This window comes from Neopelma chrysocephalum, unplaced genomic scaffold (assembly GCF_003984885.1).
Source record: "Neopelma chrysocephalum unplaced genomic scaffold, ASM398488v2 Primary Assembly neopelma1_253, whole genome shotgun sequence".
Classification (NCBI taxonomy): Eukaryota; Metazoa; Chordata; class Aves; order Passeriformes; family Pipridae; genus Neopelma; species Neopelma chrysocephalum.
In genome coordinates, this window is record NW_020897915.1 from 789,612 (window position 1) to 801,839 (window position 12,228).

The following is a 12,228-nucleotide window of genomic DNA, read 5'->3' on the forward strand; positions in this document are numbered from 1 at the left end:
GTGCCTCCTGCTCTCAAGACCTCCCACTGCCTGGGCCTTCACTCACTGGGGCTCCTCACCACTGGACACCCCACTCGCTGAGCCTCCATGAGCTGGGCACCACAAGGAGATGTCCAGCCTGGAGGAGGAGGCTGTGGGCACAGAGCCCTCCTGAGGCACAGCCATACCTCCCCTCCCTTGGGCAGCATCCAGAAGACCCTTCCCCTACATCCAAGCAAGCCTGAGAGCTCAAATCGCCCACACAGTGGTGACTCTTGACTCCTCAGATGACCTCTCAGCTTTCTAAACATCTTCCCTTCTTCCCCGCCTCCAGATGGGTAAACAACCTTACACCCATTTAACCCAAGAGGCACCAAACCCACCCAAAATCTCATCAATTCCTGGTGCCTCTGCATTTGCGGGATGTCCATATTCAAGGCAGGAAGAAACACCATTATTAAGAGTTTTATGATGTAGCCTCACTCACACACCATGATTTGACCTCTCCATCTCAGGTTCACAAAGTGCAGACAAATCAGTCCTCAGGGGCTTCGAGATGAACATATCTCACCTCCAAGGGGTTCTGCAGTGCAGAGAAGGATTGATTTGTTGAGGAAACTCATAGCACTTCAGCTGCAATGCTACAGACAGGGCCACACCAGGGAAGCACCATGAGCACCACAGTTTTCCAGCTTCCCAGCTGAAGCACAGCAATGGAGTCCCGTGCTGGGGGAGCACCAGAGGATGGAACAAATTCGGCACAATCCCTGTGTTCAGTTCAATGATTCCTATGGGCAGTGCAGGCCCTCACTGTCATGAAGCAGCTGTGAGGGCTGGGTTGGTCACTGCTGGTGGGAGCAGAGCCCCCCAGCACAGCCCTCAGTACCCTATCCTGTTGTGCCTGCAAAAGCAGCCAAGGCCATGGAGCTGTCTGGCCACCAACCCTAAATGGGACATTTTAGTTTTAACCATCCTGAACTGGCCCGAGCTGGCTCCATCAGCCTCTGTAATTCAAGCTACAACCTCTCTGAGAGTCCTCCCCTTGCTTTGCTGCTCAACTTGCCCTCCTGGGTGCGCTGGGATGGGCTGTGTGATGTAAATCAACCTGCTTGAGGCTGGATTTTTCTGGGGCCAGGAGGTTTTGGCTCCTGTAAGTTGGAAGGTAAGTCCCAGAAATACCACAGACCAGCCCAGCAGGCTGTGCTGAGGAGGGGAGGATGCTCATCAGCCACGTACACTCTGCCTCATGGCTAAAGGGTACTGATCTAAGCATCTGCACCTCTGGGGGTAGCAAGAAGAGCCTGGCAGTGCCTCCCAAAAACCTGCTGCATGCCTGGGCTTCGACATCTCCTCCCAAAGGGTTTCCTCAGCTCAGATTGCTGCTTGCAAGCAAATCTCACAGCGCAAAGCGAAGTCCTTCTAGCAGAGCAACAGGTGCACTGATCATGACAGTCAGCACATCCCCCAGCCCAGACAGGGACAGGGATGTGTTCCCAGCTGCACCTTCACAGAAATCCATCCATCCATCCATCCTTCACTGTGCAGTGACAGGACAGGAGAGAAGGAACAAGTCAGACAGCAGTTGCTGGCGTGGAGTCAAGCAGCGCCCAAGCCAAGCTGCATTGGCAGCATGAGACTCCCACAGCATCAGTCAGGCAGGCACAACATGAACTCCCTGCTGGGAACGTGCTGCCTCACACCTGGAATCCCCACACACTGGAAAAAGGAACGGCCTTAAATCGTCCCGTAAAAAGGGCAGAAACAGACTCCAGAGGGGAAAATGTCTGCGAGGGGAAGGACAGCAAATTTAAGGACCAAACACTTACTCGCACTAAGCAGCATTAGCCCCGCTGAGAACAGACCATCTCAGCACAGTGCCTTAAGTTTGAAGTTTATACTTTTGGCCTGGGGCTCCGAGGACCAGATGGACCTCATTCCAGTTGATGAGGCAGGTGAGAGAAATTAAGGGCACATCACGCTTGCTTGCTGAAAAGCGTTACCTTTGCAAGGTCTGAATCACAGCTCCAACTCCCCGTTTCCCTTCAGTCCCGCGGAGAGGAGCAGGCTCAGGGGAGCTCGGGAGCAGGTTGTGCTTTTAGGCTCCTGTAAAGCACACGAGAGCACCCCGATTCCTCCAGTCCGGCAGGATGGGGAGAACGCGCTGGGACAGCCCTGCCAAGGGCAGGCGGGAGGCTCCAGGGGCTATGCTCCCTGAGGAGCCGCTCCAGGGCTGTCGGATGGAGCTTGAACTCCCAGCTGCGTTAAACTCCCTGACGAGCCGCACCCGCCCCCGGTGCCGCCCCTGGGGGTTAAAACCGGGACCGGGGGGCGGTGGTGGGGTCTGGGTGGGAGGCTGCGCCTATGGATGACCCGTCGGTGCTGGAGCGGTACCTGGAGAGCTGCAGCGGGCAGGTAAGGGAGGTGGGGAAAAAAAGGGGAGCGGAGGAAAACCCAAACGACGTAACAACCTAAAAAGAAAAAAAACAACTGCGTTGGCCGGGAATCGAACCCGGGTCAACTGCTTGGAAGGCAGCTATGCTCACCACTATACCACCAACGCGGCGCTGTTTTCTGATCGCGGCCCGAGCGTCAAATGCGTCATCTCCGCATTCCAACCAATAAAAACCGGGAAGTTTCACCGTCCCCCCTGCCCCGAGCTGGCCCAGACCTCCCGGGAGCACGAAGGGCCTCTCCGGAGGGGAGGTCGCTCTCACCTGCTGCAGGAGGGATGATGCTGCTTGCAAGGACCCGTTTGCGTACTGGGGTGTGTGGCCCCTGAGGAGAGGGCAGGAGGCTTGGATCTCATTGTGCTGGTTCATAAGCGTCTGTGAAAACTTATTCTTTTGGTATTTCAAACGGACCTGGCGATCTCAAGTGGTTGGAAAGCACTGATGAATCAAACAGGTAGACCTCCCTTACTGAGGAATCAAACAGGTAGAGCTCCCTTACTGACTTGCTCCTTGGGGTGAGGGACTAGAAGAGGGCTGGACTCCACAGCTGAGTGTCATCTTCGTTCAGGGAATGCAACTTCTTTACGTGCATCCTGCTTGTAAACTACTTTTCAGCTCAGCAAATAGGCTGTTTAAATCCAGAGACCTCCTCGTGGAAGTTGTTAAAGCCTTCTGAGCGTGGCCTTATACAATAATATAACATATATAATGTGGTGAGGTATGATCAGGGTTTTACAAATGCTACTGGGTTTTTTACATTTCAGACTTGCTGGGATACTTGATAACAGCAGATGTGTGATATCACTGCAGGGAGGGGGGGGAAAAATCCAAGTCTGTTGCTTAAAGCAGCGGGGTTTGATTTACATGTACCTGAGTTGCAGGGATTTCTGCGGTGGAAGTGAAAATGGCTGTTTCCCCTCGAGCTGCCCCAAAGTGAGTGATCTCACACAGGATTTGTGTGTGAAATCTCCTTCCCAGAGCTGCTGGGAGATGTCCAAAGCTATGCAGTTGGTGGGGCCTTCAGTGGAGTTAATTAACCCGGAGTCTATAGCAATAACCCTTGGCAGCCAGCCCAAAGCAAACATGGTCTTGTGCCCCCTTTCACAGCCTCTGAGCATCTGCCTGACAAGAAGGCAATATTCCCCAGCACTTAACCCTATAAGGGCTTTTCCTCACACCACTTATGTGGAGACCTGATAAAAACCTTTCTGCCTCTACCTACCCTATGCACTTTGCTTTCTGTTGCTTCTTTTAAACTTGTTTTACAGCTGTTTAATACTTTCACACTCATATACCACTCAGCTTCTTTCTTTAAGCTATGCAACAAACTGGAGAATTTTTTCTGATTGTTACATTCATTCTTTGATGCCCCTTTAGTATGATGTGAGTAGTCTCACAGACTCACAGTGATGAGGTCTTTTTGTACCATCTTCTCTGCATCGTGGTTTGTACAAAATTTTCCCTATAAGCTCCCAAACTTTAGTCCACTGGAATTCTTGCAGAGACTGTGCCTTCCTTCCCCTGTTGCGAACTTGAACGTTATCTCTTTAAAATAGATGCATTTTCTGTTATTCCTTAATATATTCTTATTTGTGACTGTTAATACATTTGTATCTGACCTTAATTCTCAGACAGGGCTTTGGATCCTGTGTTCCAGAGGGTGAAGGAGCATCTGCTTATTCAGCAGGACTCTGCCCCACCTGATCTCCAGTGGGTCTCTGCATCTACAAGCCAATTTTAGGAGCAGTTTTGAATGTAGGTGTTTGTAATGCTTTCAGAGCTAGACCTGATTGCATCTGTATTCAAGCTAGTGAGGGTTCTCTGGGAGGATTTGTCACTTAGTGGAAGTTTTCCAAGTGTCTACAGGCAAATATACTGCAAAGTAGGAGCAGAGATCTCCCTGTGTGCATGGCTGTGTTGCCAAGTGAGCTGACTAGCAGAGAGCAGCACTAGCTCAGGGCTGGAAAGCATTGATCTGGAAATCCTGCTCCTGCTGGAGTTCAGGCAGTTGCTGCCAATTTGAGGGCCTCAGTCTTATGCACCATTCCCTGTTCTGGTTTCTGCTTAGACTCTTGAAGTCCTTTTAGCTCTCAAGCCCAAAAATGCCTAAATAAACACAAAACCTCTTGTATGGATTCCTCAGCCCAAGTTGTCACCTGCTGTGGGTGTTGGCAGAAACCACCTTTTTGGAAGAAGCTTTCCACTGAACAGAGGCTTATGCTCTAATGGGTAGGGAATAAATCCTTTCCTAAACTCTTGCCTCATCAATATGATGATTTTTTAAAAATAGGTTTTAATAATAAGGAAGACATTATTATGCAAAGGGCTTGCTTGCAGGTGTGTTGTGAGCTTGACAGAGGGCAGGATGTTGGTGGTGCTGACTGTGTCTCCCTTCAATCAGCCTGGTGACCTCCAGCAGCTGAGGAATAAACTCTGCTGGTTCTGTGAGCTGCTGCCCTCTGTTGCACAAACCCAACGCTGACACTGTCCCCTGCTAGCAGGGAGAGGAAATGGCAAGAATGTACAGAATGGGAGGTAAAGGCAGCCAGAAAATGCCAGCTGTCTTCTTTGGAAAAACCGATGAGCAATTATGTTGGTTGTGTGCATGACTGAGGTGTGACAGTGGCTGTGAAGGGCAAAGTGCCAGCAGGCAGATTGTACCTGCAGTCACTGCTGAAGGTGTGTAGCATTTCTCAGCTTGTGGTGTCACAGGGGTACTCCAGACTGCCTCTGAAGTGTGGTGTGAAAATGCATCTCTCCATTATAAAAGTTATCTGGATTTTTATATGCTGATAGAGAAGCAAAGGATGCACTTTCAAGTCTTAAAACTATTATTTGCTATAATTACATATCGTGAGGAAAAATTATCGAAATATCCTTATTGAAGATTAATCTTAATTTACTCTCCCAGTTAAAGTAAATGTTTTAATACAAGACCCTTAATGGCACTTTTTCTTAATTCAAGGATGACTTCTCAAGTAGTCCTCACCTGTTCACTCCCATGAGCCCTTACGATGTGGAACTTCCAAGTCAAACAACCAAAGATGCGTTCGGTTCTCAATTTAATCAGCCCGAAGAGCTTCATACAGACTTCTCCTCTGTGGACCTCAGCTTTCTCCCAGATGTCACCCAAGATAACAAAGAACAAAGTCAATCTGAAGATGGTCATGAAATGCCAAAAGAGCTTGATGTGTCAGTACCAAGAAATGAGGACAGCGGTATCTTCACGGATGAAAGCAGCTTCCCAAATCCAGGTGCAACTCAGCCATCTCCTGAAACACCTGGTGTGCGTCCTCATCTGACTCCAATGACTCCTGTGACCCCAGTGTCATCTGCATCAGAAAGCTCTGGCACACTTCCTCAGCTACAGTAAGTTTTTATGTGTTATATATGTAGCATATATTGTAGCCATGGGTTTGCTTGAACTGCAAGGTGCTGCTCTGATTTCTCACTCAGAGAATGTAGCAAACATGGTTTGGTCTGAAATAAGCCCAACCAAAAAACTACAGGGGCAGTTACCCATCTTGGAGGGAGAGGTGGAGCAAATGAACTGACAATGTTGGACAAAAACATAAAGATACTTGAAAAGGAGGATTTCTTCCAGCAAGGAGAATGTGAAGATGACAGCAGACTCCAGGGGTTTAAAGTTGTCAGTCTTCTTTTTCAAGAGGAGAAATAGAACTGAGTGCAGAGGGTTGGGTGTGAGAAACACTCATCTTGTTAAAAGATCCTATCCTGTCTAAGGTAGGGCAACTGTGGAGTAGTTTATACCTATAGAAAATAACAACCTTTACCTACCTCAAGTGCTGTAGTAACTCTAAACACTCAGTAATGGTTCAATCCAAATCTGTGAAACACTTAAGTGATGCAGCTTTTGGAAGACACACAAACTTAGAATTCAGGGACTAATAATTTCATACCTTGTTAGATCTCAAAGTGTAATCTTAATATTGAATTACTGAAGTTTTGCCAAAAGTAGCTTAGTGCTGGAGTGGGAAAGAAGCAGGAAATCAGTTTGATAACAAATATTAATTGGAGTGTGACCCCCCATTAAGTCCATGTTGGGGTTTGGCTCTGCAGTTGCTGGCTTTTGGAGTAAGAAAGTTCCTCTCTCGTTCCTCAGGAATATTGTGTCGACTGTAAACTTGGCTTGTAAACTGGATCTGAAGAACATAGCTCTGCATGCCAGAAATGCAGAGTATAACCCAAAGGCAAGTCTTGAAGACTCAAAGCTTTACCCTCACTTCCTTTTCTCAGTGCTCATGGATTCTAATGGTCCTGTGACTGTAGTCTCAACTCCCCCGGTCCCAGGTGGGTGGAAAATAACTTCAGGGTGCTAAAGAAACACTTGTACAAAGCACATGCATGTTGTAATAGGCTTCAAAAGCATCAGTTGTTGAAAGACTGACTAGAAATACATTCCCAGCTAAATTCCTGTGAGGCCTTCCTTTGAATTTTTAGAGGTTTGCTGCTGTGATCATGAGAATCAGAGAACCACGGACAACAGCCCTCATCTTCAGTTCTGGAAAAATGGTCTGCACGGGAGCAAAAAGGTATTTTTCTGGTTTTTTTAACCTTCTCTCTAAAGGTCTGGGTCTTGCAGCTATGCCTACATTCTGATGGAAAATATCAGGAAATCTCATTTGAAGTACCTAGCAAAGGGCTGTCACAATTGCAAGAAAAAGTGGAGCAGTGGTATTGAAAAATGCCTCACTTTCTCCATGGTGGCAGCTTAGTAATTCCTGAACCATGTGCTTCTGTCCCTTGAATTTAGATTGAGCTGAGCAGACATCAGCAGAAAAGCTGCTAAAATGCCTAGGAATTGTTAAGGAGTTATTTGCATTTCTCACTGACTTTTAAAGTGAGTTAGGACATAACTTCTGTCTGTCAAGTCTCTCTTCGGTGTCTGTGTTCACCAGTCAACACATCTGCCTCTAGAGAAAATGTGAATTACAGAAAAGCAAAGTTGATTTCTGTACTCTGAAGCTCTTTTCCTCCAGTTCAGCAGCTGCCTTGTTTTTTGTGTCCCAAAACTGCCAATGAGATAATGCATTAACTTACACTTAAGAGACCTCTTCTCCAAACCCTCCCCACCACCCCAAGCAGGTGATTGTACTGGTGTCTGTAACTCTTGGATCAGCACTGAGAAGGTGCTTTAAGGAACTGAGAAAGAAACCTCTCTAAAGAGGGGAACTTCTGGGTGATGCAACATGATCAAAACAGACCACAGGAATGTCCAAGTGCCTCACTCCTTTTAGCTCCCTGGAGCAGTTTTGGGGATAGACACTTGCTAGAGTATCTTTTTCTGGAGCACAGGTTAGCACACTGGTGGCTCTAAACTGAATTCCATCTTGAGAGCAGAGGAAAGCACTAATCAAAGTTGATTTGTTTGGTTTTTTTTCCCCTCTCTGCTCTCCCCTCAGTGAGGAGCAGTCCCGGCTGGCAGCCAGGAAATTCGCACGGGTGGTGCAGAAACTCGGGTTCCCTGCCAAGTTCTTGGACTTCAAGATCCAGAATATGGTTGGGAGCTGTGATGTGAGGTTCCCCATCCGGCTGGAAGGCTTGGTTCTCACTCACCAGCAGTTCACCAGGTACGTGGATATCACTTACAGCCCCGTGCAACTCGGAGCAGTGTCTGCAGCTCCTTGAGCCTGGTCCATGCCCTCACTCCACTGTGAGCCTTTAATACTAAGGGAGCCTCTTAACTCCCAGCAAAGCAGATGCCAATCTGCAGGGATAAGGCTTCCAACCTTCAGGCATGAAGCCAAACTGCATTTGCAGAATACAGAAACGAAACCACGCCGTGTTTCTGGGATGTTGGTTTGGTTCTGTTTGGATGTCCATCAGCCACCAACCTGAAGTAAACCCGTAGCTGAGTGATGGGTAATGCTGTGCCTTCAAGGGGGGCTTGTTCAAAACTAGTTATTGCCATCACTGAGGAAAGGATGAAGATTTTGGCACTGACAAAAATCACAATTCGGTGGTCTTTTATTAGCACCGCATCTAGTAGTTTGCATGTAATTTGGGAGCTAAATATATATTAAAGATTCACGCTTGGCTGTCATCTTAGTTGTATGAGATGCTTCCTAATAAGGGCTCTTTGCAGCCTGGGAAGGATTTACTGTGAGGGTGGTGAGGCCCTGGCACAGGTTGCCCAGGGAGAAGCTGTGGCTGCTCCATCCCTGAAAGTGTTCAAGGCCAGGTTGGACAGGGCTTGGAGCAACCTGGGCTAGTGGAAGGTGTCCCTGCCCATGAGATGATCTTTAAGGTCCCTTCCAACCCAGACCATTCTGTGATTCTGTGATTTGGGGGCTGTTTGAAGGTTACAATAAAGATTTCAATGCTATGGAAAATCAGAAGTGGCTCAGAAATCTTTAAAAGTAAGCATGAAGATCTCCCACCAGCTCCAGCTGGGATTAAGTGGTTTCTCTTCAAGATGTCTAAAGCCTGACCTGCCTTTCTCTGAGTAGCTATCTAAAATCTGTGGGGTTAATTACTCTATTGTTAATACACTTAAGGAGCACTTTATTCATACAACACTGAAACAGTATTTGCATTTTACCAATCTTACCTGCCTGCTTTGGAACAGCTATGAACCTGAACTATTCCCTGGCCTCATTTATAGGATGGTCAAACCACGGATAGTGCTGCTTATCTTTGTGTCTGGAAAAGTTGTACTGACTGGTAAGTGGTCTCTCTGAATATCTGTAGCCTAGTGCTACTTTGTCTTCTGAGAGAGCATTTGAACTGAACATTAGCTTAAAATTAGTATCTTGCCACTGTAAAGCCTCTTACTGAACTTTTTAATAATGCCTACTGCTGCTTATCTGTGTTTTCTGCAGATAACATCAGTATTGTTGCACTAGAATCTCCTATTGCTTCATGTAGAGTCTCAGATTTCCCTATTACTTGAGTATTTTTCTTTTATTCAAAGCATAATGCCACATGTCAATGCCAACAGGGCGCTGGCACGCTGTAACTACTCAGGCACTTAAATAGGAACCTCACAATGAGCAATTGAAAATCACTTGGACAGGAAGCAAACTTCTTAAAACACTTCACTGACAACATTTAGTAGGGATTATCAGAGGAAAGGGTGGAGATCTAAGAACTTTTTTTCCAGACTGCTTGGCAAAACACTCGTGAGGCAGAAGCCTTGCTGAGTAAGGGTGCTCAGAGACCTGTACCTCATCCCAGGTCAAAAAAAAAAGGTGAATTCCTGAGTTTCTAACATATTCTTTTTGTGAAGCTCATGAAAATGCTTCTAGAAGGTAAATGGGACTTGTTCCCAGAAGTTCTGAATGCTGTATCTATATTCCCAACACAGCTTTGAGACATGTGGAAGTGCCAGCCTTAGCCAGGGATTCTCAGAGTCATAGATCAGGAATGAGCTCAGCCAGCTGAAGTCTGGGGCACTCTCAGTATAAAGCTTAAATAATTCCCCCTCCAATATCCCACCACCTTCTTAGGTACAGCAAAATCACACTGGCCAGTTCCATTCCATTGATCCAATTAGTGTACCCAAAAAAAAAAAAAGGCAAGAAACATCCTTGAGTGTGCAGTAGGCCCAGAAGCACTAAAGTAAATCCTCTTCTGTGAACACTGGGCCCAGCTGCAATGGCAAAACTGAATTTGCTGAGCTGTGAGGGTTTTTTCCCCTAATCGAGGAAATAACTTAATAGTAACTTTACTTTTGAAAGTAAAAGTTGTGGCAATGCAGATGAATTAGTCATGTCCAAGTGAGGACAGGAGGAAAAGGCTTACACATTCAACTTGAGCAGGGCTTAATCCAACTTTTAGTTCATTTAAATGCAGTTTTCCTGTAGTTGATGATAGAGTAATGTCAGTGGCAAGGAACGTTCCTGCCTACAGCAATGCAAGACTCGGTAGTAAAGATTTGCTTGCAGTACCATGGAAAAAGCTTTGAAATCACACGTGCCCTAACATAGCTTAAAAATAAAAATGCTTCTCAGAGCTGGAGTAGGAGAGTTCTCAAACTGTGAATCAACTTCCAGTATTGCATAAATGCCCTTCACTTCTTGTTTCTACTTTTCCACCTACCTTTTCAACAGGCAGAGCTGTTACTTGTAAGCAGGTGACACCTTGGTGGTTCTCAGTTGCTTTCTTCCTCCTTCAAAGCCAATGTTTTTCACCTGTCAAGAGCATAAAATTGCTGTTTTGGTTCCACAGATTAAACAAAACTGATCTTAAAGCAAAGCAAGCTGGAAATTGTTCTTTGAGGTGGCAGAAGTATGATAGAAATTCTTCCTTAAACTAATAGTAATGTGCTTTTAAACCCCTGGCTTTCTTCACAGTTTGTGATCTTACCATATTCAGGTATTTTCAATATTCTGTTAATTCTTGGTGTTGTTTTTTTTTAATAAATGTCTTTTTAGGAGCAAAAGAGCGTTCTGAAATCTATGAGGCGTTTGAGAACATCTACCCCATTCTAAAAGGTTTCAAGAAACCATCATAACATGGCTCATAAAGCAATTCAGAATAATGCCTGGGTTTGTATTACTGTGCATGGAACACAAGCCAAGGGTATTCCTGGACCCAACAGTACAGTTGTGGATCATTAAGCAAATGATGGATTTCTGAATGCTGTAAGTGCTGGTGCCTTTCTATAGATTGTGAAATCTTCTTTTCTTTCACTGGTATCTGTCTGTAATTCACTTGAGTTCTGACAACCTCTGTCAAGCTGAAAGACTTGCCAAATGAATGTATTTTTAATTGAAGGCACATTAAGATGGCACTTAAAAGTATTTTGTAATAGAAACATTTCTCTTCCCCTGTTGAATGGGTGAATCCACACTGCACTTCAAACTGGCTTTATCAAAATTCTCAGCTCTAAGTGTATTGAAACCTTGCTCCTGCAATGTTGTATGTACATATTTAAGCTCAAAATATATTATTGTCTATAATATAGATTACAAAATCCAACACGAGTTTATTTCAGTGTTCAGAGGATGTGTCCTGAATCCCTCTGATCCTACTGGTTGGGTAAATTCTTGTGTGCGATGGGGTAGGATTTCCTTTTCCAGAGAAGACATTCAAGGCCTTTGCTGCTGGAATATACCTAGAAAGGGTGTGGGTGGAGGGGTAACTAATTAAATTATGTAATTTGACATGACAAAAATTAGATTTTTAACTAAATGGTACCCACTTGTATTACCCTCAGATGATGGAAGCTTGCTTGGTGCAGACAAGAACATCTTAAAACCGGATTTGAGGAAAATACAAAAAGTCTTTGATGCTCAAGACTTAATTATCTGTATTATTTAACCAGAGCTCAGGCAATGGCATTACATAAAATTTGGTAATTTTGCAGGGTATCTTGTACTTTGTTTTATCTCCAAATGAACTCAAGCCTTTATTTTTAGAAGGTGTCACGCTCGGAGTGGTGATTTGAGTAGGAACAGTGCAAAGACTATCCCGTGGCTGTTCTGGAACCTTCTATGATTCCCTGGAAGCAAGTCAGAACAGTTTTTTCTTGTGTCCTCCCCTCTTTTCCTCCTGAAGATGTGATATCTGTTGGGAAACGCCACTAGAGGTTGCTGTTAGATGAATTAAGTGCAACCCAGGCCAAAAGCTACCTCTGTCTTTGATGGAATTACCCAATATGGGCTATGGCTCAATACAGAACAGGGTCTTGCTGGGTTTAGTTTCTCTGTCACACGTTTATTTCTGATTCGGTGAGGGTGTGATTGCATCTTCTGTGTCTGTTCTTTGTCTCACAAGTGCTTTTATAACTATCTCTTTGCTTCTCCGGAAAAGAGTCTGAAAAACTTCGTGCACT

The 12,228-nt window shown here is 45.6% G+C and overlaps 1 protein-coding gene and 1 non-coding gene across 2 annotated transcripts; one reads left to right on the forward strand and one right to left on the reverse strand.

Moving 5' to 3' along the window:
- The first annotated feature begins 2,340 nt into the window (after nucleotides 1-2,340).
- On the forward strand, nucleotides 2,341-10,905 carry TBPL2 (TATA-box binding protein like 2). The gene is made up of 7 exons (XM_027704023.1): nucleotides 2,341-2,391; nucleotides 5,395-5,798; nucleotides 6,553-6,640; nucleotides 6,891-6,982; nucleotides 7,853-8,020; nucleotides 9,019-9,113; nucleotides 10,826-10,905. Exons 1-7 carry the CDS (start codon nucleotides 2,341-2,343, stop codon nucleotides 10,903-10,905), a joined length of 978 nt encoding a protein of 325 aa, XP_027559824.1.
- On the reverse strand, nucleotides 2,468-2,539 carry TRNAG-UCC. Its single transcript has one exon. It is a non-coding gene; the product is annotated as a tRNA-Gly (tRNA).
- Nucleotides 10,906-12,228: the final 1,323 nt, after the last annotated feature.